Source organism: Eleutherodactylus coqui, chromosome 12 (genome assembly GCF_035609145.1).
Source record: "Eleutherodactylus coqui strain aEleCoq1 chromosome 12, aEleCoq1.hap1, whole genome shotgun sequence".
Taxonomy (NCBI): domain Eukaryota; kingdom Metazoa; phylum Chordata; class Amphibia; order Anura; family Eleutherodactylidae; genus Eleutherodactylus; species Eleutherodactylus coqui.
This window is the reverse complement of record NC_089848.1, coordinates 56,805,080-56,829,827: the sequence shown is the minus strand read 5'-3', so window position 1 is coordinate 56,829,827 and position 24,748 is coordinate 56,805,080. Positions and strand designations below refer to the sequence as shown.

Below are 24,748 nucleotides of genomic sequence, written 5' to 3'. Positions count from 1 at the left end.
GACAGCAAGCCGTGCTGAAACTACTCAGCTTAGGAGAGAAGAGGCACACCGCCCACGAACTGCTGCAGGGTCTGACAGAGCAGACCGACCGCTGGCTTGCGCCGCTGAGCCTCCAACCCAGCATGGTCGTGTGTGACAACGGCCGTAACCTGGTGGCGGCTCTGCACTCGGCAGACTCACGCACGTGCCATGCCTGGCCCACGTCTTTAATTTGGTGGTTCAGCGCTTTCTGAAAAGCTACCCATGCTTGTCAGACCTGCTCGTAAAGGTGCGCCGGCTCTGCGCACATTTCCGCAAGTCCCACACGGACGCTGCCACCCTGCGCACCCTGCAACATCGGTTTCATGTGCCAGTGCACCGACTGCTGTGCGACGTGCCCACACGGTGGAACTCTACGCTCCACCTGTTGGCCAGTCTCTATGAGCAGCGTAGAGCTATAGTGGAATACCAACTCCAACATGGGCGGCGCAGTGGGAGTCAGCCTCCTCAATTCTTTACAGAAGAGTGGGCCTGGTTGGCAGACATCTGCCAGGTCCTTGGAAACTTTGAGGAGTCTACCCAGATGGTGAGCGGCGATGCTGCAATCATTAGCGTCACCATTCCTCTGCTATGCCTCTTGAGAAGTTCCCTGCAAAGCATAAAGGCAGACGCTTTGCGCTCGGAAACAGAGGTGGGGGAAGACAGTATGTCGCTGGATAGTCAGAGCACCCTCCTGTCTATATCTCAGCGCGTTGAGGAGGAGGAGGAGGAGCATGAGGAGGTTGAGGAGGAGGGGGAAGAGACAGCTTGGCCCACTGCTGAGGGTACCAATGCTGCTTGCCTGTCATCCTTTCAGCGTGTATGGCCTGAGGAGGAGGAGGATCCTGAAAGTGATCTTCCTAGTGAGGACAGCCATGTGTTGCGTACAGGTACCCTGGCACACATGGCTGACTTCATGTTAGGATGCCTTTCTCGTGACCCTCGCGTTACACGCATTCTGGCCACTACGGATTACTGGGTGCACACACTGCTCGACCCACGGTATAAGGAGAACTTTTGCACTCTCATACCCGAAGAGGAAAGGGGTTCGAGAGTGATGCTATACCACAGGACCCTGGCGGACAAACTGATGGTAAAATTCCCATCCGACAGCGCTAGTGGCCGAAGGCGCAGTTCCGAGGGCCAGGTAGCAGGGGAGGCGCAGAGATCAGGCAGCATGTACAGCACAGGCAGGGGAACACTCTCTAAGGCCTTTGACAGCTTTCTGGCTCCCCAGCAAGACTGTGTCACCGCTCCCCAGTCAAGGCTGAGTCGGCGGGAGCACTGTAAAAGGATGGTGAGGGAGTACGTAGCCGATCGCACGACCGTCCTCCGTGACGCCTCTGCCCCCTACAACTACTGGGTGTCAAAGCTGGACACGTGGCCTGAACGCGCGCTGTATGCCCTGGAGGTGCTTGCTTGTCCTGCGGCTAGCGTCTTGTCAGAGAGGGTGTTTAGTGCGGCTGGGGGAATCATCACAGATAAGCGTACCCGCCTGTCAACCGACAGTGCCGACAGGCTTACACTCATCAAGATGAACAAAGCCTGGATTTCCCCAGACTTCTCTTCTCCACCAGCGAACAGCAGCGATACCTAAACAATACGTAGGCTGCACCCGCAGATGGAAGCATCGTTCTCTATCACCATCAAAAACGGGGACCTTTTAGCTTCATCAATCTGTGTATAATATTCATCCTCCTCCTCCTGCTCCTCCTCCTGAAACCTGACGTAATCACGCCGAACGGGCAATTTTTCTTAGGCCCACAAGTCTCAGTCATATAATTTTGTAAACAATTTTTATACGTTTCAATGCTCATTAAAGCGTTGAAACTTTCACCTGAACCAATTTTTATTTTAACTGGGCTGCCTCCAGGCCTAGTTACAAATTAAGCCACATTAACCAAAGCGATTAATGGGTTTCACCTGCCCTCTTGGTTGGGCATGGGCAATTTTTCTGACGTACATTAGTACTGTTGGTACACCAATTTTTTGGGGCCCTCGCCTACAGTGTAATCCAATTAATTTTTTGCCCACCTGCATTAAAGCTGACGTTACATCAGCTGTGCTGGGCACTGCAATGGGATATATTTATGTACCGCCGGTGGCTTCCTGGCACCCACCCATGCTGTGGGTCCACAGGGAGTTGTAACTGCATGTGTCCACTTCTAAAGAACCCCAGTCTGACTGGGGCATGCAGTGTGGGCCGAAGCCTACCTGCATTTAATCGGACGTTACCTCAGCTGTGATGGGCACTGCAATGAGATACATTTATGTACAGCCGGTGGGTTCCAGGGAGCCACCCATGCTGTGGGTCCACAGGGAGTTGTAACTGCATGTGTCCACTTCTAAAGAACCCCAGTCTGACTGGGGCATGCAGTGTGGGCCGAAGCCCACCTGCATTAAACATGACATTACTTCAGCTGTGATGGGCAATGCAATGGGATATATTTATGTACCGCCGGTGGCTTCCTGGCACCCACCCATGCTGTGGGTCCACACGGACTTCACAATAGGGAGTTGTACCTGCCTGTGTCTATGAATTAAAAACCCCAGTCAGGTTGGGGCATGTAGTGTGGGCCGAAGCCCACCTGCATTTAATCGGACGTTACCTCAGCTGAGTAGGGCACTGCAATGGGATACATTAATGTACAGCCGGTGGGTTCCAGGGAGCCACCCATGCTGTGGGTGCACACGGAATTCCCATTGCAGAGTTGTACCTGCCTGTGACTATTTATAAAAAAACGCGGTCTGACTGGGGCATGCAGACACCTTGACAGAATGAATAGTGTGTGGCACATGTGGGCATAGCAATGGGGAACCTGTGTGCAGCTCCTGATGGCGGTGGCACAGGATTATATTTCTCATTGCTTCTGTACAGCATTGTGGGCTATCGCCCCGCCCCTTTTAAAGAGGGTCGCTGCCTAGCCGTGCCAACCCTCTGCAGTGTGTGCCTGCGGTTCCTCCTCATGGCAGACGCACTTATAAATAGACATGAGGGTGGTGTGGCATGAGTGCAGCTGAAGGCTGCGCAGGGACACTTTGGTGTGCGCTGTGGACACTGGGTCGTGCGGGGGGGGGGGGGGTTGGGCAGCATGTAACCCAGGAGAAGTGGCAGCGGAGTGTCATGCAGGCAGTGATTGTGCTTTGTTGGAGGTAGTGTGGTGCTTAGCTAAGGTATGCATTGCTAATGAGGGCTTTTCAGAAGTAAAAGTTGTTGGGAGGGGCCTACTCTTGCCGCTATTGTGGCTTAATAGTGGGACCTGGGAACTTGAGATGCAGCCCAACATGTAGCCCCCCCCCCCCCCTGCCCTATCCATTGCTGTGTCGTTCCCATCACTTTCTTGAATTGCCCAGATTTTCACAAATGGAAACCTTAGCGAGCATCGGCGATATACAAAAATGCTCGAGTCGCTCCTTGACTTCAATGGGGTTGGTTACTCGAAACGAACCCTCGAGCATCGCGATAATTTCGTCCCGAGTAACGAGCACCCGAGCATTTTGGTGCTCGCTCATCTCTAATAGTAACCTTATTTATATTTTTCATTACTCACCTGTTCAGTTGCTCTCTTGTATGAAAGCTTTCTCTTCCATTGCTTGGTTTCTTAGCATACGACTTAACCGTAGTCTCTTGATTTTTAGCAATATCTTATGCAATACACATTTTTTCCTTGTACTGCTTTTTATTAGTAGTATACGGTTGGCCAGTAATCTTTTCAGTGAACTGTATAAGCCCGTGCATGTGTTAGGAGACCGACAAAGTAATTACTTAAAATATGCAATGAAAATGATCGGCCTACAGAGGAAAACCTAGCAGAGCGTCTCGTATCTGTTGCAGGGAGCAAAATAGTGCCCAGTATTGAAAAGTTGTAGAACAGAGGCCAGATTTATCAGATGTGCACTTCTGACCCGTCATTCTTCAGGAATCTAGGCCAGCCCTGCGTAGCAGCAGCCGTGTACTGTGGATTTTTGTGTTCTAAAGCCTTGTTCTCGTTAAGTCATTTCTAGACTTGTCATATAAAACCTGTACATGACAATAGCAAGTCTACAATTCGGAATATCCTATAATAGTGTCATTGGGTAAAAGAGGAATTTCCAAGTCGATGTGGTTAACCATGCACCCACGTTACCTTAAAAGTATAAGTGGGCTGTGAACGGCGTAACCGCTTGCATCATGGAGCGAAATATGAGATTTAATAGTTTAAAAAGGAGGAGAATGTGTTTATACTGTGTCTTCTGTATAATGTGCCAGGGGCGAGCAACCACCTCATTTACTGCAGCGTTATCTCTTAGTGCCGAGATGTGCGCCAACTCTCAAGGCTGCAGCGTGGGCAATGTAAAAGCTTTTTATTTTGAGAGTTGAACTGTTGTCATTGACAGGTCTATTGTCTGCCGTGTGCATAGCATCCTTGTATGGCTCTATACATTATCAGGAGGAAACCCTTCTTACTTTTTGGTGGTATAAATGGTTAAAACCGGTAACTTCACTATTCATGTTCTGTAGGCGATCTACAGCCACGCGCCGAAACGATTAATGATGATTATTCTATGCGTAGATTCTCTGCTCATTGTAAACGAATGTCGATTAACAAGCCTTGCGTCAAGCCACCAGTTGTTTTTTTTGTATCCCTCCATTCACCCATACCTACTTAGTTGGAGCAATATGTGGTCAACAGCACCTCCTCCATAATATCTTGCACATACCTATATGGCCCTTGCCTCCTTTTTGGGCATCCCGTTCCATACGGGATTTGCGACACGCACCCCTTTTTGTACATCTAGCTCAACAAGTAGGTACATTGGCGCTCGTTTGCTTTGGTTTGACATCCCCTGAGAATTGTCACTACGGAGTCAAGCAATCGTTGTTCGTCCCCGATCACATCGAGAAATGTACAGCCAATCAATGAGACCTTTTCTTCTCGCTGAAAATCAACGATCAACTGACAAAAGAATATTGGCCCTTTTTTACACCCCTGGTTGTTCAGAGGAATGATTGTGCCTGACAATTCGGCTGCGTAGGGTTATGTTAAAACGCTGCAGATTTTTCACCGAAAAACCACATAACCGCTGAGTAATCTGCACGTAAAATCCGCTTGTCTTTCTGGAGATTTTGGTGCGTCATTGCGGAGTTTGTCATGAATGGGTTTTTTGGGGGTTTTTTTGGTGCGTGTTTTACGCTGCATTTTCATATGCGAATATTTTATATAAGCTGATCCACATTAATCGACATCCTCTTGTACCATATCCTCTCTGCAGCTTTATATTTGCAGAGGGGCTTCTGGAAATGCTGGTCCAGATAGTGATAAAAATCCGTAATGTGTAAATGACTTTTCACCAAGTCCCATCCACTTTGCAAGGAATTTAAACTGTGGCGAAATTTAATGTGGGTATTCCTCCACAGAAAATCCACAGCGTTTTCACCCCTAAAAGGGCCTTTACTCCAGGACCCTTTCTACATACATATTAGACTCCTGGATGTGCTGCTGTTAAGGAGGGGGGGGGGTTCTTGCAGTTTTTTCCCCTTGAGATCCCCTTGAGCAGGGGAGATTTAACACTGTGTTGGGGCACATAAAAGGGCATTATGACTGTGTGGGGGCACATTGGAGGGCACCACCGCCGTGTGGGGGCACATTGGAGGGCACCACCGCCGTGTGGGGGCACAGTGGAGGGCACCACCGCCGTGTGGGGGCACAGTGGAGGGCACCACCGCCGTGTGGGGGCACAGTGGAGGGCACCACCGCCGTGTGGGGGCACAGTGGAGGGCACCACCGCCGTGTGGGGCGGCACAGTGGAGGGCACCATCGCCGTGTGGGGGGGCACAGTGGAGGCCACCATCGCCGTGTGGGGGGCACAGTGGAGGCCACCATCGCCGTGTGGGGGGCACAGTGGAGGCCACCATCGCCATGTGGGGGGGGGGCACAGTGGAGGCCACCATCACTGTGTGGAAGCACATAGCTATACCCCTAGGCCTATGGCCCATGTACACAGGTGTATGTAGTTCTGATCTGCAAAATACGCAGCGTTTTTGCGAGCCAAAACTATGCACATTGTCTGCGTTATTGGACCTTATTGCGTTTGTGCTCATATTCACAAAAAAATACGCAAGAAGGCCTTATTGACTTATCCAGTTTTCATGCATAGGCAGTGAATACACAAATATATTACGCATATTCACTGCATATTTATGTGATCCCATTGACTATAATGGTCAATTTTGGTCCGTAATATAAATAGGACTTAGGCGGCATTCACACGAACGTATATCAGCTCGGTTTTCACGCCGGGCCGATATACGTCGTCCTCATGTGCGGGGGGGGGGAGGATGGAAGAGCCAGGAGCAGGAACTGAGCTCCCACCCCCTCTCTGCCTCCTCTCCGCCCCTCTGTACTATTAGCAATGGGGAGAGGTGGGGCGGGGCTAATTCTCGGAACTTAGCCCCGCCCCCATCCCACCTCCTTTCATTGCAAATAGTGCGGAGAGGAGGCAGAGAGGGGGCGGGAGCTCAGTTCCTGCTCCTTGCTCTTCCAACCCCCCCCCCCCTGCACATGAGGACGCCGTATATCGGCTCGGCGTGAAAACCGAGCCGATATACGTTCGTCTGAATGCAGCCCCACTGTGATTTTTCTCCCAAGAACAAATGTAATAAAAAGTTATCAAAAAGTACTCCAAAATGGTACCAATAGAAACTGCAGGACATCCCACAAAAAAAATCACAACTATGTCGATGGAAAGATAAAAAGGTTATGGCTGCCAGAAGATGGCAGCAGAAAATATCATTTTATTTTTTTCTGTATATAATCTATTTTAGAAGTAGCGTAGCATAAAGAAACTATATAAATTTGGTATCTTAGTAATCATACTGGCCCATATAATAAAGTTATCATTTCACGCTTGTATGACATCGGGAAGTTACATTACATAGAGGTGCACTTACTTTTGCAATTAGCATTGCATAATCGAGTGGTGACCCCTTTACTTTTCCTATTTAAGACCTAAAGAATGCTCCTGCCAAATTTCATGTTTGTACGACATCGGGAAGTTAGAGAATTAGTGGCCAGTCAGTCAGTGAGGGAATCAGTCAGTCAGTGAAGACTTGCACCTTTTTATATTTACAAATATATATATTTATTTACAAATCTATATTTGTACCCAGCATCTGTGTAAAGGGTTATAGGACTGTTCTCAATCAGACAATTATGGCTGTGATTTTACTTGCGTGCCTCTTAGCCTTGTGGAACTGGAGTGATAATTGATATGACATTTATATGTTACCTGGGGATTGACTTCATGTGTTCTACATAAGAGGTTCTTGGCAGAAGTTGCTCAGTCAGTTATTATAATACACTCTCTTGGGAAACCTCGCAGTCTTTACAAATATATGATGCATCGGGGTTATGGTTGGCTCTGTTCTATAGAATATCACTTTGCAAGGTCGTTTAGAAAGAAACATGTTCTCTTCCGATCGCAGACACATAATAGACCTCATGTATTACCTGCTTGATGGCAAGTGTCAGGGTAAATGTACGCCTGCTACATCAGTATATGAGCATAGAGACAGAGACCGCATTTGTAAGTGGGGTGAAATAGACAAAAACAACAACTATTGCACCGCTGTTTTGGGGTTTTGATTTTATGGTGTTCAGGGTGGAGCAAAAATTAAAGGGGTTGTCCCGCGCCGAAACGGGGTTTTTTTTTTTTTCAACCCCCCCCCCCGTTCGGCGCGAGACAACCCCGATGCAGGGACCTAAAGAAAGCTTACCGGAGCGCTTACCTTAATCCCCGCGCTCCGGTGACTTCTATACTTACCGGTGAAGATGGCCGCCGGGAACCTCTTCCTCCATGGACCGCAGCTCTTCTGTGCGGTCCATTGCCGATTCCAGCCTCCTGATTGGCTGGAATCGGCACGTGACGGGGCGGAGCTACACGGAGCTACACGGAGCCCCATAGAGAACAGGAGAAGACCTGGACTGCGCAAGCGCGGCTAATTTGGCCATCGGAGGGCGAAAATTAGTCGGCTCCATGGGAACGAGGACGCTAGCAACGGAGCAGGTAAGTAAAAAACTTTTTATAACTTCTGTATGGCTCATAATTAATGCACAATGTACATTACAAAGTGCATTAATATGGCCATACAGAAGTGTATAGACCCACTTGCTGCCGCGGGACAACCCCTTTAAGTGCTAACTTTAGAGGACTAGACCTGTCATTCTTGTGTATGCCTATGTAGTCCGCAGTCTGCATTCAGCCACTGCTTTTAAGGGGTTTTCCAGGCCGCACCTGCCAGGATACACCGGGGGTTGGAATAGAAGCCACTGCTCCGACCCCTGTGTAGTAGCTGGTGCTCGCAATTGTAGGCACAGCTCTCATTGAAATCAATGGGACCCCATCCTGCAATTACATGTATCGACCACTACACGGGTTGGAGCAGCGCTTCCGCTGCGAGCCCAGTGTATTCCCAGTGGGCACTTGCTTGATGACCCCTTTTTAAAGGGGTTGTCCCGCGCCGAAATGGTTTTTTTTTTTTTTTCAACCCCCCCCCCCCCCCGTTCAGCGCGAGACAACCCCGATGCAGGGGTTAAAAAAGAACACCGGAGAGCGCTTACCTGAATCCCCGCGCTCCGGTGACTTCTTACTTACCTGCGGAAGATGGCCGCCGGGATCTTCTCCCTCCGTGGACTGCAGGGCTTCTGTGCGGTCCATTGCCGATTCCAGCCTCCTGATTGGCTGGAATCGGCACGTGACGGGGCGGAGCTACACGGAGCCCCATTGAGAAGATAAGAAGACCCGGACTGCGCAAGCGCGGCTAATTTGGCCATTAGCCGCCGAAAATTAGTCGGCTCCATGGGAACGAGGACGCTAGCAACGGAGCAGGTAAGTGAAAAACTTCTTATAACTTCTGTATGGCTCATAATTAATGCACAATGTACATTACAAAGTGCATTAATATGGCCATACAGAAGTGTATAGACCCACTTGCTGCCGCGGGACAACCCCTTTAAGTAAATTTTTTGCTGGTGAGTATCTAATAAAAAGTGAGTGCAGTGACATTGAATGGATCCTGTGGTAGGCAACAATGTTGCAATGTGCACATCTGGCAAAATGCTTCTGTATTGCTTGGCAGAGTATTTATTTATATATATTTTTTCAGCAATCTGTGTCCAGATAATATTTTAAAGTTTTTAGTAGTTTTGTAATGTTTTGGCTTTTGTGGCATTTTTTTCCCAAAATGCAACATGCCCCGAGTATGGTGTTTCCTGAAGACTTCTCATAAATGGTGTTAAAAATCGCAATGAAAAAAACCCCCACTTGAACCTCATGTCATTTTTTTTGCAAGCATTTAAAAACTCTGAAAAGTTTTGCATGCGAGGCTTTAAGAGCAGCAACTCGACAACAACATGCCGCTTCTAAATATTCTGCTTGTGAACATTTTATTAGAACAAAGCTATCCATTATTCATAAAGAAGCTAAAAATATGCTTCCCAGCATCCCCTTTGTTGCTACTGAATAATCCGCACAAAATACCTTTCAGTCATCTACAGGCATGTATGTGGCGTATATCTCTGTGCATTCTAGCTGACATTATGTAATGCTTAATCCACAGATAATCCAAAGCAGTAAGGCTCTAATTGAGAATTCGGATATTGTCTATGAGAAGATCGTACAGTGCCAGAAGACGGGTGAGTCAAAGTGCTGCATTACACCAATGTGTACTATTATATAGACTTCTATTGATTACTATGTTTTGTTACATTGGATATATTGCACAATATAGAATATTAGGTCATAATTGAAACACAAGCCTTGACGCATGAAACAGCATTTGGATGAGTAGATTATGTACCCTTACAGGCAACAGAACTTGGTAAGGCGTAAACCTCTCACATCTTTGATATATTAGATTCTCTGGTCTTATGAAGTCTTGGTGTTAAAAAGTAAGATGTGGTCCTCGAGGCGCCGCTGTAGTTTTTTTTCGATTGCTCACATACGCATGTCCATAATGCAGTACATAAAGCCATTGGAAAAAAATGAGTGCTGCTACTGCCTCAGACCCAGGTGATACGGTTAAGTCCTAAGGAGTTTATTGGGAAAAAATATACTTTCAGTGATTAGTTTATGAAACTCCTCGGGAGTTTTATTATACCCAGGGCCATCCCTTAAAGGGGTTGTCCCGCGCCGAAACGGTTTTTTTTTTTTTTCAATAGCCCCCCCCATTTGGCACGAGACAAACCCGATGCAGGCATTAAAAAAAAACAAGCCGTCCAGTACTTACCCGAATCCCCGCGCTCCGGCGACTTCTGACTTACCTTGTGAAGATGGCCGCCGGGATCTTCACCCTCGGTGGACCGCAGGTCTTCTGCGCGGTCCATTGCCGATTCGAGCCTCCTGATTGGCTGGAATCGGCACGTGACGGAGCCGCTCTCCGGCACGAGCGGCCCCATTCAGAAAAGAAGAAGACAGGACTGCGCAAGTGCGTCTAATCGGGCAATTAGACGCTGAAAATTAGACGGCACCATGGAGACGGGGACGCCAGCAAGGGAGCAGGTAAGTGAATAACTTCTGTATGGCTCATAATTAATGCATAATGTACATTACAAAGTACATTAATATGGCCATACAGAAGTGTATACCCCCACTTTGTTTCGCGGGACAACCCCTTTAATAGACAGCAATCACAGCATAACAAGGGTTAACAGCATAACAGTTCCACTGTTGTCAGTTTTTTTGGGGGGGGGTGGACTGGTAAGTGTGGTTTTAAAATACAAAAGTCAGACATTTTTGCGCCAAAAAAAGTGTGCCAAAATGTGCAACTTTTTGACACCAAAAAACTAGCAGAAGTACCCCGATTACTTCCCCTTCATAAAGTTAAATGATAATCCTGGCTTTCCATAGGCTTCATTAGAGGGAACATCTGTGTGTAGGTAGATAGATAAGATATATATGAGATATATAATTACATACACTAGTAGAAAGCCCATCTCTAGGCTCAGGGAAGTAATTCAGTGGAATTAGGGATATTATAATGTAAAGGCTTCAGCTATATCGAATACACAGAATACTCAGGACTAACCAACAGTGTGAAGTCCCTTTTTGTGTTGCCTCACTGGACTACTTTTATAGACACGGTTGGAATTTTTCAAACGTCTCCTTGGGGTTTTCGTTTATTCTTAGATCATCTAATTAAAATATTTCCTGGTAAACAACATTGCAGTGAGGTTTGTTGTACAGGATGGGCCACAGAAAATTACCCCGGCACCACACTCTTAGGAAAGTGTTCTACAAGAAAATCTTTGTTACCAATCACAGCGCAGCTTTCATTTTACCTCCGCAGCATAGGAAATGAAAGCTGCGCTGCAATTGGTTGCCATGGGTAATAAAGACAGGTTTTCTTTTAGACAACTTTCCTAGGGGTGTGAAGCTGGCTACTTCTCCACCTTGTAGACGCTATGGTGATGATGAGTGAATGTGAGGCGTGGCATGTAGTTACACATGACGGCAGTGTTGTTTTTATAACCAGCCGCACCATATCAGGCTGATGTGTTAACATATTAGATAGATATAAAATAGATAATCCCCTATTCAGATACAAAACTAAATGTTATTCAAAGTTGAACACTCACTTTGAGTTTATTTAACACATATTTCCTAAGGTTTAGAGTAAATTGTTGGCTTTCCCCACTACTGCCAACAGTTTTGTGCTATCAAGGTGGAAGGTAGTCACAGCAGACTTAATCCCTTCCCTCCCCATGACGTAAGGGTACGTCATGGCAGGCTGGTACTTCCCGCAAAATGATGTACCCTTACGTCATAGGGATAGCGCGAGATCATAGCAGATCTTGTGCTATCCCGCAGCGGGAGCTGGCTGTCACTAGTAGTCGGCGTCCCCCTGCGACAGCAGGGGGCATCGGAGATGCGCCCCCCGCTGTTAACCTCTTCCCTGCCGCAATCTAAGTAGATTGCGTCAGGGAAAGGGTTCACAGAGGGAGCTCACTCCCTCTGTGACTCCAGCCGGCTCTCGCAATAACATTGTGAAAGCCCGGCTGGTTGCTATGGCAACAGCATGCCAGATACCGACGTCCTGTATTGCCATAACCTGTGATTGCTATAGTAAGCAATAAGGCATGGCAGGAGACAAGTCCTGCCATGCCTTATCGTAGCGATCTGCAGTCCTGCTGTGTAAGCCTTTCAGAGGGACACAAATGGTGTAAAAATAAGAGCTAAATAAAGTACAAAAAATAAAAATGTAAAAAAAGTTTTAAAAAAACTTTTTTTATGCTTTTTCTCATATTAACATAAAATACCACATATTTGGTATTGACTCATCCGTAACGATGCATACAATAAATTGAACATGCTTTTTATCCTGCACGGCAAAAAGCGTTAAAAAAATGCTTAAAAACTGAGGCAAAATGCTAATTTTTAGCGTTTTGCCTCCCAAAAAACGCAATAAAAATGATTTTAAAAAACGTGTGTACCCCAAAATGGTACCAATAAAAACTACAGCTCGTCTCACAAAAAATAAGCCCTCAAAGAGCTCAGTCCATGGAAAAATAAAAAAGTTATAGCACTTTGAATGCAGCGAGTTTAGAAAAAAATAATAATTTCCAAAAAAAGGGTTTTTATTGTGGAAAAGTGGAAAAACCTAAAAAAATATAAGAATTTTGGTATCGTTGTAACCGTACCGACCCGCAGAAAAAAATTTATTGCGTCATTTATGCTCCATAATTAACGCTCTAAAAAAAAAATCTATGGCAGAATTGATGCGTTTTTTCTCCACCCACGATCATAATAAAAAATAATAAAAGTTACAATGTCGTCTATGTACCCCAAAATGGCACTAATAAAAACTACAGTTCGCCACGCAAAAAACAAGCCCTTATACGGCCGCATCGACTAAAAAATAAAGAAGTTATGGCTTTTGAAAAATGGAGTTGAAAAAATACCAAAAATCGTTTGGTCCACAACACCAAAATAGGCCGTGTCCTTAAGGGGTTAATAGTTTCTTTTTAAGCCTTTGCTTTATTATAGAAACACTTTTTAGAAAAATATGTGCTGGTAGATCAAAGTACAAGAATGAATGTTGAACTGGAGATGGCACAAGACTGGAAGATGAGTTGGCGCGCGGTAATTCCCACAATAGGGTTTTACCGTGTTTTATACATCGTGCAGAACTACAAAATTCCATTTTCCTTCGTATAATATATTTCGGTCCACATGAGCTGCATGAGCGAAGACAACGGAAACGGCACTAAAACCATTACTAATTGTTGTTCCCTGTGAGGAAGAGACGCTCAGTATACAGACATTGAAACCAATGGATTCTATTCACTGCGTATTGCACGCAAAATATGCCTGTGAGACGCCGGCCTAAGTTGCAGTGGACTTGTGATGCAGGCAGTGTCTGTGTATATATGTATACAGCTGTGTATGTATTCGGATGTGTGAAGGTTTGTACTCTTGGATATGCCTCATATAAAAATCAGCGTTAATACTTTATACACTTGTCACCATTTTCTGGTGTGATCTTTGTAAAACCATAGTAATGGCTTGATGAAAAGACCGTGTGAATTTGCGTAACACTGATTTTTATGAGGCGTTAAAGCGGTTTTCCTGCCATAGACATTTGAAGGGAACCTGTTACCTCCTACATAAGCTACGTTATGGTGCTCATAGGGCAGGTTCTGAGGAGCCTGGGGATGTAGATTTTATACTTACCCGACTTCCCGTTCACACGCCGTCACCTGTGGAAGTCTGCGCAAAGGACTCATCTCTGCATACGCACTCCTGTGGAGACCTGTGTGGGCAGCCTGTAGAGGTGAGTCCGCTGCGCATGCGCACACACACTGTTACTCTATAGGAGTGTGCACACTTAGCTGCAGTCCTTGGCGCCGACTTCCACTGATGACATTGCAGGAATGGGGAGCCGGGTTAGTATAAAAACTACATCCTTGGGCTCTTCGGAAACCAAAAACTAAGTTATGGTTTGCATAAGTGCTGACAGCTTCCCTTTAAAGAGGTTGTCCGAGTTGTAAGAACTCCGAAAACCCCTTCCCCGTGAATTAAAATAACAAATGGTGGCATGCTCACCTCTCCCCTCTCCCGCTGTGTCCCGCACCGGTGCTCAGTCCTCTGCTCCGCTCTGTGTTTTCAGCCGCAGTCCCATCTGACTTATGGGCTGCAGCCAATAACAGAGCTCAGCGATCGATCACTGAGCTCTGGTATTGGTTGTAGTCGTAAACTGGTTGGGACTGTAGCGGTCAACAGAGACCAGAGTGGGGGGGACCAAGTACCATCGTGTTACACAAAGGGAGAGGTGAGTATATCGCCCTTTATTTTAATGCATGGGGAAGGGGTTGTCCTGAGGTCTTACAATTTGGACAACCCCTTTAAGGTCTGATTGCTGGGATATCCACCAACAGTGACGCCTTTCACGTGCATGAATAGGGAGTTGAGCATGTATATGCCTCACTCCTCTTTGACTTCAGAGGATTACCATGTACATGTGTAGTGAAATGGTTAATGAACCCCCCTGTTCTGACAGTTAGTGGTGTCCCAGTGTTAGACACCCATTGATCAAACATTTATGCTATCTTCTGGAGATTTATTGTGCTGCACATGAAGGATAGGTGGCAGCATGAGTTGTACTGGCGATGAATGGTGGCATGGGTTGTACTCAAAGTTGGTGACGGCATTCATTGTAAGTGGTGGCATATTTAGCACCGTGGGTAGCGGCATTAATTGTGATGTGTGGACAGATTAATTGACAATGACAAAGTTGCACTCTTTGTATTGTGGATACTGGCATTAAATGAGCACCGGCAGCATATGGCATTCATTGGACACTAAATTGCGTCGTTAATTGGGAAGTATTAATCAAACACTGTATTGGGGTATTGAGTAGGCATGACATGGGGGTGCTGGGCTCAAAGTAGAAAAATCCAGCACTTGGTCTAGTGAAAAATATAAACCAAAGCTTTATTTCATTAGGTTTCAAAATAAAGTAAAGGACATTCTGCTTAGCTTACTGGTTTATGGTTTGGAACTAGTAAGCTAACCAGTATCTGACCGATTGGAGGGAAGTCAAGTTTGGTGAGGATTACTGCTCTGCCTGAAATGCCACTTGTGATATGGCGGTACAAATTGGGGGAACCATGTGAACCTCCACATTGACTGATAGTGACTTTATATGTTGAGTTTTGCACTTTGCTACAATCACTTGTGATTGTTTTAGCGTGGCTTCACACTGGCAAGGGAATCGCACGATTTCCCAGCGCTGCAAGAAATCGCAAAATTATGAAGCCAATGGCTTCAAATGGCTCCATGCACATGTGCGACGCTTTAACGCGTGCGATGCAGCGTTAAAACAAAATCGTGGCATGTCTATTCTTTTTGCGATCTTGCCCATTTATGTCAATAGGGCCGGCGGCAGCAGCGGCAGCCCCACTGAAATGAATGGGAGATGCTCACGATTGGCAGGGTACTTCCCATGGCAGGGATTTTCAGGGGGGGGGGAGGTTGGGGGCTTGAAATATAAGCAACTCTCCCCCCCCTCCGAAAATAATACACGACTGTTGAAACAAAAAAAAAATCTGAGGCAGCGCACAGCTGTATGAATGCTGCCTTTGTTTGGTCACAGCACTCAGCCAATCAGAGGCAGCGCTTTTAGGGGATGTGTTTTTTTTTATTATTTTCGGGGGATGTGGATGCTTTTATTTTAAGCCCCCCTGAAAATACCCACCACGGGGAGTCCCCTCAATGGAGCTGGCAATGCTGCTGCTGGCCCCATTGCAGTCAATGGGAGAAGATCACTATCTCCTGCCTTGGCTGTGACAGCCACAGCAGGAGATTCCTTCAGCCCTGCTGGGATGGGAGGCTGCTTCCCTGCGGAAACGCCTTTGCATCCAGGGCTTCCAGAAGGATTGCGAGAGCGATATCGGGGTGTCAATCACATCCAGATATCACTCTTGCCGGTGTGCAGGAGCCCTGAGGCATGTATTTGCGCTGCTGGCAGCATCACCGTGTAATATACTGACAGTTGGGTACATTGATTTAAGATGGTGGTGGACCGTAACTTAGGGGGTACTTAGTTGTAATTTCTTTGACTAAGGAGTACTAGGCTTAGGTTAAGAAATGCTGACAGAGTGCTCTCCAAATAAAAAGAAACCGTGTAAGCTTTGTTTGTGAAAAGATTCGTCTTTCTTGGAGGTATGCGCTGCCACGGCTATGCTTGATGTACTGCCAAACGTCAGCGTTATACTGACCATCCATTATTTCATACCCAGTATTAGTCATCTTGCTATACACATGTGCATCCACATCCATTTACTGAATGATTGCCGCAAGCATCCAGGTCTACTTTTCTGGAACTCGTAATAGAGCTGATGATTGTGTACTTGCAGATAGTGAATACGATGTGAATACAACGGTCAGTTGATTGCCATCCATACTGGGACAGTGTAATTGGAAGTGATCGGCGTGACTCTCTAATGTAACATGTGGGCCAGCATTACAGGTCGTCAGATGGCTACTAAAGATCACTTAATAGGAAATGTGATTAATCCCTTAAGTATTTCTTGCAGGACTAGTTATTAGAATTATGCAGAAATCGATGACCTAATTGACTCTCCATCTCTTCCTTCCTCTTTAATCTCTCAGCTGCGGTTACGTAAGTCGTGTTTACATGAATAAGAAGGAGGAAGGGTTTGGAACATTACATAATGGATTTGGAAATTTGATACAAACTCTGTGTCTCTGTAAAATAATGAGAGGTTATTAAATAAACACTTTGTCGGCCTTTCCCAGACTTCAGGGACTTCAAGACTTGGCACCGACCTTTATGCAATAAAGACTACCGTCACTGCCAGGAATGTACATGGAAGATATCGGACTTCATTCACTATCTGCTCTTGTGAAGATTTTTCCATTCCACGTATGGTTGTGTCAAACCATTCATAAAGCCCGAGATGTGCCCGAGGTGGCCACCTTCTCTACCTACCCCTCATCCTGCCCTGTAGGCTTGGTTTCCACATCTTGCATTGATGACTGATGAGGTTTCTCAAGCAGTTTTCGATCAATCAGAATAAACTGCTTTATAACTTACAATTGTATCAGTACTACTCAACTTCAATTCTGGTTGCATACTTTTAAAGGGGGTATTTCGGAGAGGGGTCATTCTTTCACCCATCCACTGCATAAGTGAAAACTGATAGAGAGGAGTCCAACTGCTGGGACCACACAATCTCTGCTCTGACCAGGGTGAATTAAGTGCTGGCCGGGCATGCGCCGTTCCGCTTTGTTCATTTCAATGCGGCTGACGGAAACTGCTGAGTGCTACCAGGTATTTCAATCAGCCTCATTGAAATGAACGGAGTGTCAACGCATATGTGCGGCCAGCACTTAATTCTCTCTGGTCAGAGCAGAGATACAGCGGTGACCAGAAGTGGGGAAAATGGGACCCTTGTTTTCGCGATCAGTGGGGGTCCCAACAGTCAGACCCCAACCTGTTTATTAGTTTTCACTTATCCAGTGGATGGGTAAGAACTGGAAAAAAAAGACCCCCCTCCAATCCTGCTGAAACTGATGACCTTTAATGCTACTATGTAGCCTTTTAGTAAATGGCTTTTTGATTCCTAACATCCCACCAATGTTCCATAACTTTGACTATCCTCTCTAAAATAACAAAATTCCATCCCAGGACAAGAGTGGTTTGGGGTTATATTACCTGGAGACGTTCTTTTCTGCCGCCCTCCCAGCCTACCAGTTCTGGGCCCCATTTTTGACTATCCAAAATGGCCACAGCAATTTTCTAACTTGCCTAATGTACACTCTGCATTCCTTTCTGATTGGCCAGTGCTGATCACATGAGCTGTTCTGGACAATCAGAGAGCAGTTATAGTGCATAAGTAGTCTAACACAACCAATGCACTATGGAGAATAGGTAGCCTGAAGATTTCATCAGCCATCTTGGATGGACAAACTAGCAGATGGGATGGATGACTATGAAGAATAACTGCAGGTAGAGTACGCCTTCCCCTACACTCTCTCTGGAATTTTGTCCATAACCAGGGTGAGCCCAGAGATTCGCTTTAATAGACACTTTATCATTTGCACCAATATAACAGGGTTAAACCTGCGTTCCATTTATGGTCTGTGTACATATTGGTTAGACCGTGCTGTCTGTGTCATTTAGTTTTTTATCTTTAATGTGCTGTTTGTGATGTTATCAGGAGATTTTACAGGGCTGTAAGATTGGGTTGTATGTGTTGTCTAACGCTTCTCTAGGAAGTCGGTTTGATGTTAGAATTGAAGTTGGCAACAGATAAGGGTGATTAGAGCTGGAGTGAATATGCCTTTGGGAACCATAATATTATACTGAAACGAGCATGGAGAATAATTGTAGTAGCTGTGGCTGATTGATGGAGGATAGTAAAGATTACAAAAAAAGACAATGCAATCACCCATGTGATCAACCCGACTATTTTTCCAAGAAAATAAGTTACAAACATTACATGTCCTTGCTTGACTTAGCTTATGTAACCAGTCAGCCCCTTAGCTTACAAGGGCTGTCTTGTTATTTTCTGACAGCTGCACCTGCCATAAAATTTTTGAAAAGTCCGAGACTCCGGTGATCCAGTGCTGCAGCCCCACTGTTCAGCCGATCTCTGTTGACAGCAAAAGTCAAGTGACTGTCGCCTGCCAGTCGGAAGCCACAGCGTCACCGCTCTTTCTCCTGGCAGCAGTGCTCCCATCTTGGGTTCCATGATGGCAGGAGTTTTGAAAGGTGACACTGCAGCCTCTGATTGGCAGGCAATGGTCACCTGACTTCCACTGTCATTAAAAAATTGGGTGAACAGCAGGCCTACCGGGCTGGATCTCTGGGGATGGGTCAGAACTGTTTGATTTATTATTCTCTGACAGCTGCACCTGCCATTACATTTTAAGAAAGTAACTAGACAATCCCTTTAATTAATGTAGCCTAAATAAGGTTGTCATAAAACTTCTACTTTCAATGTCCTCGGTGCATCACCTCTGCTAATCCTGCTTCCTGGACAGACTAGTGCATTTGCAGCTACTCTAAACACTGGTGCGTATATATTCAATAAAGGAAAAGTCTCATGACAGGATAGGGGATAATTGGCTGATTGGTGGGGGTCCAACTGGCGTGACCACCAGCAATCCCACTATTTCATCCCTAATGTGTTCCAAAGTGTGGGGAGGGGAGGACATGTGTACTATATTCAATTCAATAGGACCACCAGAGATGGCCAAGAACTTGAGCTTGGCTATCTCTGGCAGCCCCGTTGAAATGACGGAAGCAGAGGTGCACTTGAATGTACTGTGCTACCAACACTTGGAGACATGATGGGGCTGAAATCTCAGGATCAGTAGGGGTTCCAGTGGTCAGTAAATCATCCCTTATGCTGTGGAGCATCTTTTCTTATTGCTCGGTGTGGTTCCGCCTACAAATTCATGAATTAACTGGGTGTCACCATCCCCATTGTCAAAGGAGCATGCTCCTACACAGTCTAGCCCTGGTAGTATTGATTAGACTGTATCAGATTTGTTGATAGACTTCTAGTGGAAGTAACAGAAGAACAGCCCAATGCAGAGTTACAAGAAAAGATGCTGTCCGATTGTCATTTCCCGATTATATACTGAATCAGACATGTCAGGAGAGACGATTCCCTCATATTTTAATATTCTTTGGGCTCGGTTTTCCACCTAGTTTTGAATTGATTCAACATCATATAATTGCCCATTTCGCTATTAAAAGGATGATGGACTCCTCCTAAAAGTGCATTGAAAGTCTTGTCAAGCTTGTTACATCAAAAATAACATTTACAATTAGAAATGGTTGCAAATATGGACAAATGAGTCTACTGGGCCAAAAATTCAGTTTGATTTAGCCCATTGCCGATTATAATAGGGACGATTGTGGTGGCCACCCCAGGGGTCAGGCTCTAGTGGGGGAGCCATAGCTGTCCCAATCGCCACCATTATAATCTGTGCTGCTAACTCTAGCTGCAGCGAGAGGAAGTGGTTAAATTTGTTACTACACTCACATAGCCTTCAGTCTCTTTGCAGGATCTCACTGCATGACGTCTTCACTAATCCTCTAACTTTCCAGTGTCGTACAAACATGAAAAATTCTTTTGATCCTAAATAGGAAAAGTAAAGGGGTCACAACTCGATTATTCAATGCTAAGTGCAAAAGAATTGGCACTCCTGTGTAATGTACCAAATCTAATTCTCTAACTTCCTGATGTTGTACAAACATGAAATTTGGCAGGATCATTCCTTGGGTCCTAAATAGGAAAAGTAAAGGGATCATAGCTCAATTATTCAATGCTAAGCACAAACGTATTGCCAACCCTATGTTATGCAACTTCTCAATGTCGTACAAGTGTGAAATTGGGCACAACCATTATTTAGGTCCTAAATAAGAAAAGTAACGGGGTCACAACTCGATTTTTTCAATGCTAATTGCAAAAGTAAGTGCACCCCTATATAATGTAACTTCCCAGTGTCGTACAAGCGTAAAATTTGGCACGAGCACTCTTTAGGTTCTGAGTGGGAGGGGTGGCACATTCTGCAGAAGGACATCGGTACATGCAGCCTGAGGAGAATCTAACGCTGCTCTATGTGTATACATATTTTTTTCCTCTGTTCCTCTAAAGTAACCACGACTTCATAAAATTTTCACTGCGCATAACACATAAACACCTGTATCATTAACTCGGGCAAAGCTGGCTATAACAGCTAGTGTAGCATAATATGTGGTTGCGGCTTTCTCCACTCTCTCTATTGAATACACATGAACACTTGGCCGAGCGGAGCTCTCCTGTATATGGAGGAGCTGTGAGGAATAACTGTTGGCCAACAGTTATTGAAGGTGTATGGGCACCTGTAGACTGCAAAAAATGAGTACTACCATTCCATGTCCACTGTTACTGTTATTGACTTTCGTTAAAAAAAATGTGGTGGTTTTCTTAGGTTCTTTTATAATGTTAGATTCTTTTTTTTATCGAAATATCGCAATGCAAAGCAGAATGTGGTCATCAGGAGGATAGCAACGTAGTCCAAGATCTAGTGTTGTGTTTATAGGCTCCAAGTTACTTTCTAGAAGGAAGTATGGCAATAATGTATACAATGAATAGATTCGGAAGTAAGATTCCAGGTGAGCCCTTCCTGTCATCCAGGTTAATTGACTTGATACATGCAGACATAGTCCTCGGCAACCTATAAAGGCAAAAACCATTCATTTCTTTCTAAGCCACGGCGATGAAATAACCCAAGGAGACCTCTCTTGTGAGCTGGATAGTTTTCTTCACTGCAGGACCCTGTTTGATCCTCAGTAGAACTGCTTAGAAACTATGCCGTTAATATAAATAGGGTCGAACCACACCGCTGCGCTATAAATCTATACGGCAAAGAAGTCACTGCATAAAATGATGTTGCGGCTGTTTAACAGCCTCAGGCATGTATTTTATTAACACTTATTTACAAAAATATATGTTTGTTTTTTCACTGTACATCCTAAATGTTAGGTTTTTTTTTAATTTTTAACAGAACACATGATACAAGGGTTACATAAACAAAACTTTAATTATCATATTATATACTAAACTATAGTTAACTCTAGTATTTAATTATTAACATTTAATGATTTCTTAATTTTTGTATTCTAACTTTTTTTTTTTGTAATTTGCTGGTACATCATGATACTTTTATGTTTTAGGTATTTTAAAGGAACACTTTGTAACTCTAATACACTTTTATGCCTGGTGCCTTACCTGAGGGGGCAAAATATGACACAAGAATTCTAAAAAAACATCAAAGAGAAAAGAACCGCTCCCTCGGGGTTTGGACTAGGTATCTGCCCAGCCTGGAGTAGTTGTTATTTTAAGTCTTATCTCTGTTCTTTGATCTTTCTTGCCCCACGCAGGTTGGTACTAATGGTGGTTATGATTGCAAATTTGCTTCAGATTTTCAGTGCAGATTCTACAGCAAAAGTGATGTGTGCGAAAGTGTAGTCCAAGCATGACAGAATCGGTTCACATACCGTGGGTGCAAATGTTACCGTGGATTTCAGAACCATAAGTGGATTCCACATTGATTAGTCCACAAGCCTGGGATCATAGGCTAGTAAGGAGGATTGGGTGCTTATTACCTTGAAATAGTCACGTGTGGCAGTTTTGCCTCGAAATGGGAATTGCTACAGTGCATAGATGTCACACAATAGTGAACGGGATTACATAACGTTTTAGGGCCATTTAACCTGCCGATTTCTCGTTTGAACGAGCGAACAATGCTGAGGTTGCTCGGGGAGCCTGTTTATACAGGCTGATAGGCTGATACACTGTTGGCTCATTCAAATGAGAAATTGCTCAGTTTTTCACATTCGCTGTATGAGTGACTGACAACGACTGAACGAGCTGTATTCAAACCAAACGATAAGTGAATGAGACAACGATGATTTTTATATCTGCATAAAATGAAGGAAAAGTGAATGATTTATCATTCATCGTTTGATCGTTGGCTGCATTTACACTGAACGACTGTTGTTCATTTTCACTCTTTTAATCAAATTTTTTTTAATAATCGTTTCGTGTAAAAGGGCCTTCGGTTACTATAGTGTGACATCTCTGCATTGTGTGAAAGTGATTTTGCCCCATTTGGGTGGCAGTTTTCCCCACCAACTTGGGAAACCATATGCCATTGAAACCCCCAAGACTGGACTGCAGAAATTATCATTAAAAAATTTTTTTGAAATAAAAAGTTTTTTTGAAAAATTACATATACAGTGATACCATGGGTTAAGAGTGCCTCAGCTTACAAGCTTACAAGCTTTTTGACTTGAGAGCAGGCTCTCTCCCAAATTTTTGCTCTGATTTAAGAGCAAAAACCTAGGTTACAAGCCTTGCTTTCAATGGGTATGCCGCTGCCGGTGGCCCCATTGAAAGCAATGACCTGCCAGCAACCCCTGCAGTAATTTTCGGTGAAGTGCTTTAAATAAAATCCCTTCCCTTAAAAAATCATCCCTAGCTGTAGTAAAAAAAGTATATACTCACCTGTCTGCCGGGGCTCAGGCGTGTCTAGCCGCCGCTTGTTCTCCCTGAATTTTTAATCCCCACCTGCTAAAAAGCTTCAGAGCAGTGCAAGGAGAACAAGCGTCGGCTAGACACGCCTGAGCCCCGGCAGACAGGTGAGTGTATATATATATATTTTTATTTTTTACTACAGCTAGGGACGTTTTTTAGGGAAGGGCTTATATTTAAAGCCCTTCCCGAAAATCACTGTGGGGGTGCCAGCATCCTATTGCTTCCAACGCCATTCCATTGAAATCAGTGGGAGAGCTTCGCGATCCGGAACGGATTAATGGCTTTTCCATTCATTTCCATGGGAAAAATTGATTTGACTTACGATTGTTTTGGGTTAAGAGCTCCGTCACGGAATGAATTAAACTCTTAACCCAAGGCACCACTGTATAATAAAAACATTAAAAAAAAATCAGAATATGTAGGAGATGCAGCATCAATACATAGGGAAATACATAAACAAGGTCACACATGCTCATATCAACCCTCGAGTGGCGCAACCGAGCTCAACATCATGCACATAATAAAGTGTTATCACGTAACCAAGGGTATGGAAATCCCTGTGCCCCGACGCACACATTATGCTTTTAGCTTCGTCCAGCGGGGGGGCCTATAAAACGGAGATGATGTTTTTCCATAGAAACATTTTCCTAGACTTGAGTATTTTCTAAAATGGCACCATATTGCAGGCACAACGGGATGACCTATAGCAGTGTATCCAGTCTAAAAATGTAGAAAGCAGAGTTCGAGGCGATCACCTGGCCTGATTTGCAATAATTTTTGTGCACACTCTGCATATAAAATGCTGCCACATTCCCATATTGACATATATATGGATTCGCTTCCTTGTATAAGGGCCATTAGGGATGAAATGCACTTTGAAATCTACCCCATCCCCAGTTGTTGCCAATTAATTTGTGTGACCCCTTATACTAAATCAGCTGTAATAGGGGCATGAAGGGTTTATTATAGGTGCAGCTCTTATTTTGTAACTTGTGTTGTTCTCATTGAGCCACATGGTTGGGTTATTTTACAACTTGCAGCTGTAGCATATAGAAGGAGCTTGTTTAAACACGTGCCGCACATTACATGCACGCCGCATATCTGATCTGGCAACATTTGTTGAGACACAAAACGCGGAAAAGGAAGTGAGAAGGCCAGCAGCCGAATACTTCATGCCGCTCATTAAAATATCTCTCCGTCTGTTAGATCCAAGTCTGCAGCACACATTGTTGTATGGGAGGAGAAATACGTATGCTAGTAAAGGAAATGGGGTGAACCCTTTACCATATCCAGAGTACAGACTGCAAATAAAACCATTAGAGAAAATGTCCTCTGCTGCTCAAGAGGAGGAAGTCAGATTGACACCAAGTGCATAATACAGATTAATGGACTTTTCATGTATTTGGTGAAATGGGAGATTTACTGGAGCTAGTCAGGCACTTTAAAACTCCTGAAGAAGTTTATAGGGCACTTTTCAAAGGCCTTTTATATGGCCCAATGATCAGGCAAAAGAAGAGTCAGCCGAATGCTCTATTGCATGATCATTGAGCCATGTTAGGAGGAGGGACTTGTTATTTGTATAGCGCCAACTTATTCCGCAGCGCTTTCAGGTAAATTGTTAATTATCCCCCAGC

The 24,748-nt window shown here is 44.9% G+C and overlaps 1 protein-coding gene across 1 annotated transcript in view; it reads left to right on the top strand.

Annotated features, from left to right (window-relative positions):
* The window catches only part of PLCL2 (phospholipase C like 2), a 184,456-nt gene that overhangs the window by 144,085 nt on the left and 15,623 nt on the right, over positions 1-24,748 (top strand). Inside the window, exon 5 of the mRNA XM_066585686.1 lies at positions 9,617-9,692. Coding sequence (XP_066441783.1) covers positions 9,617-9,692 — 76 coding nt within the window. The remainder of the gene's footprint in view (positions 1-9,616; positions 9,693-24,748) is intronic.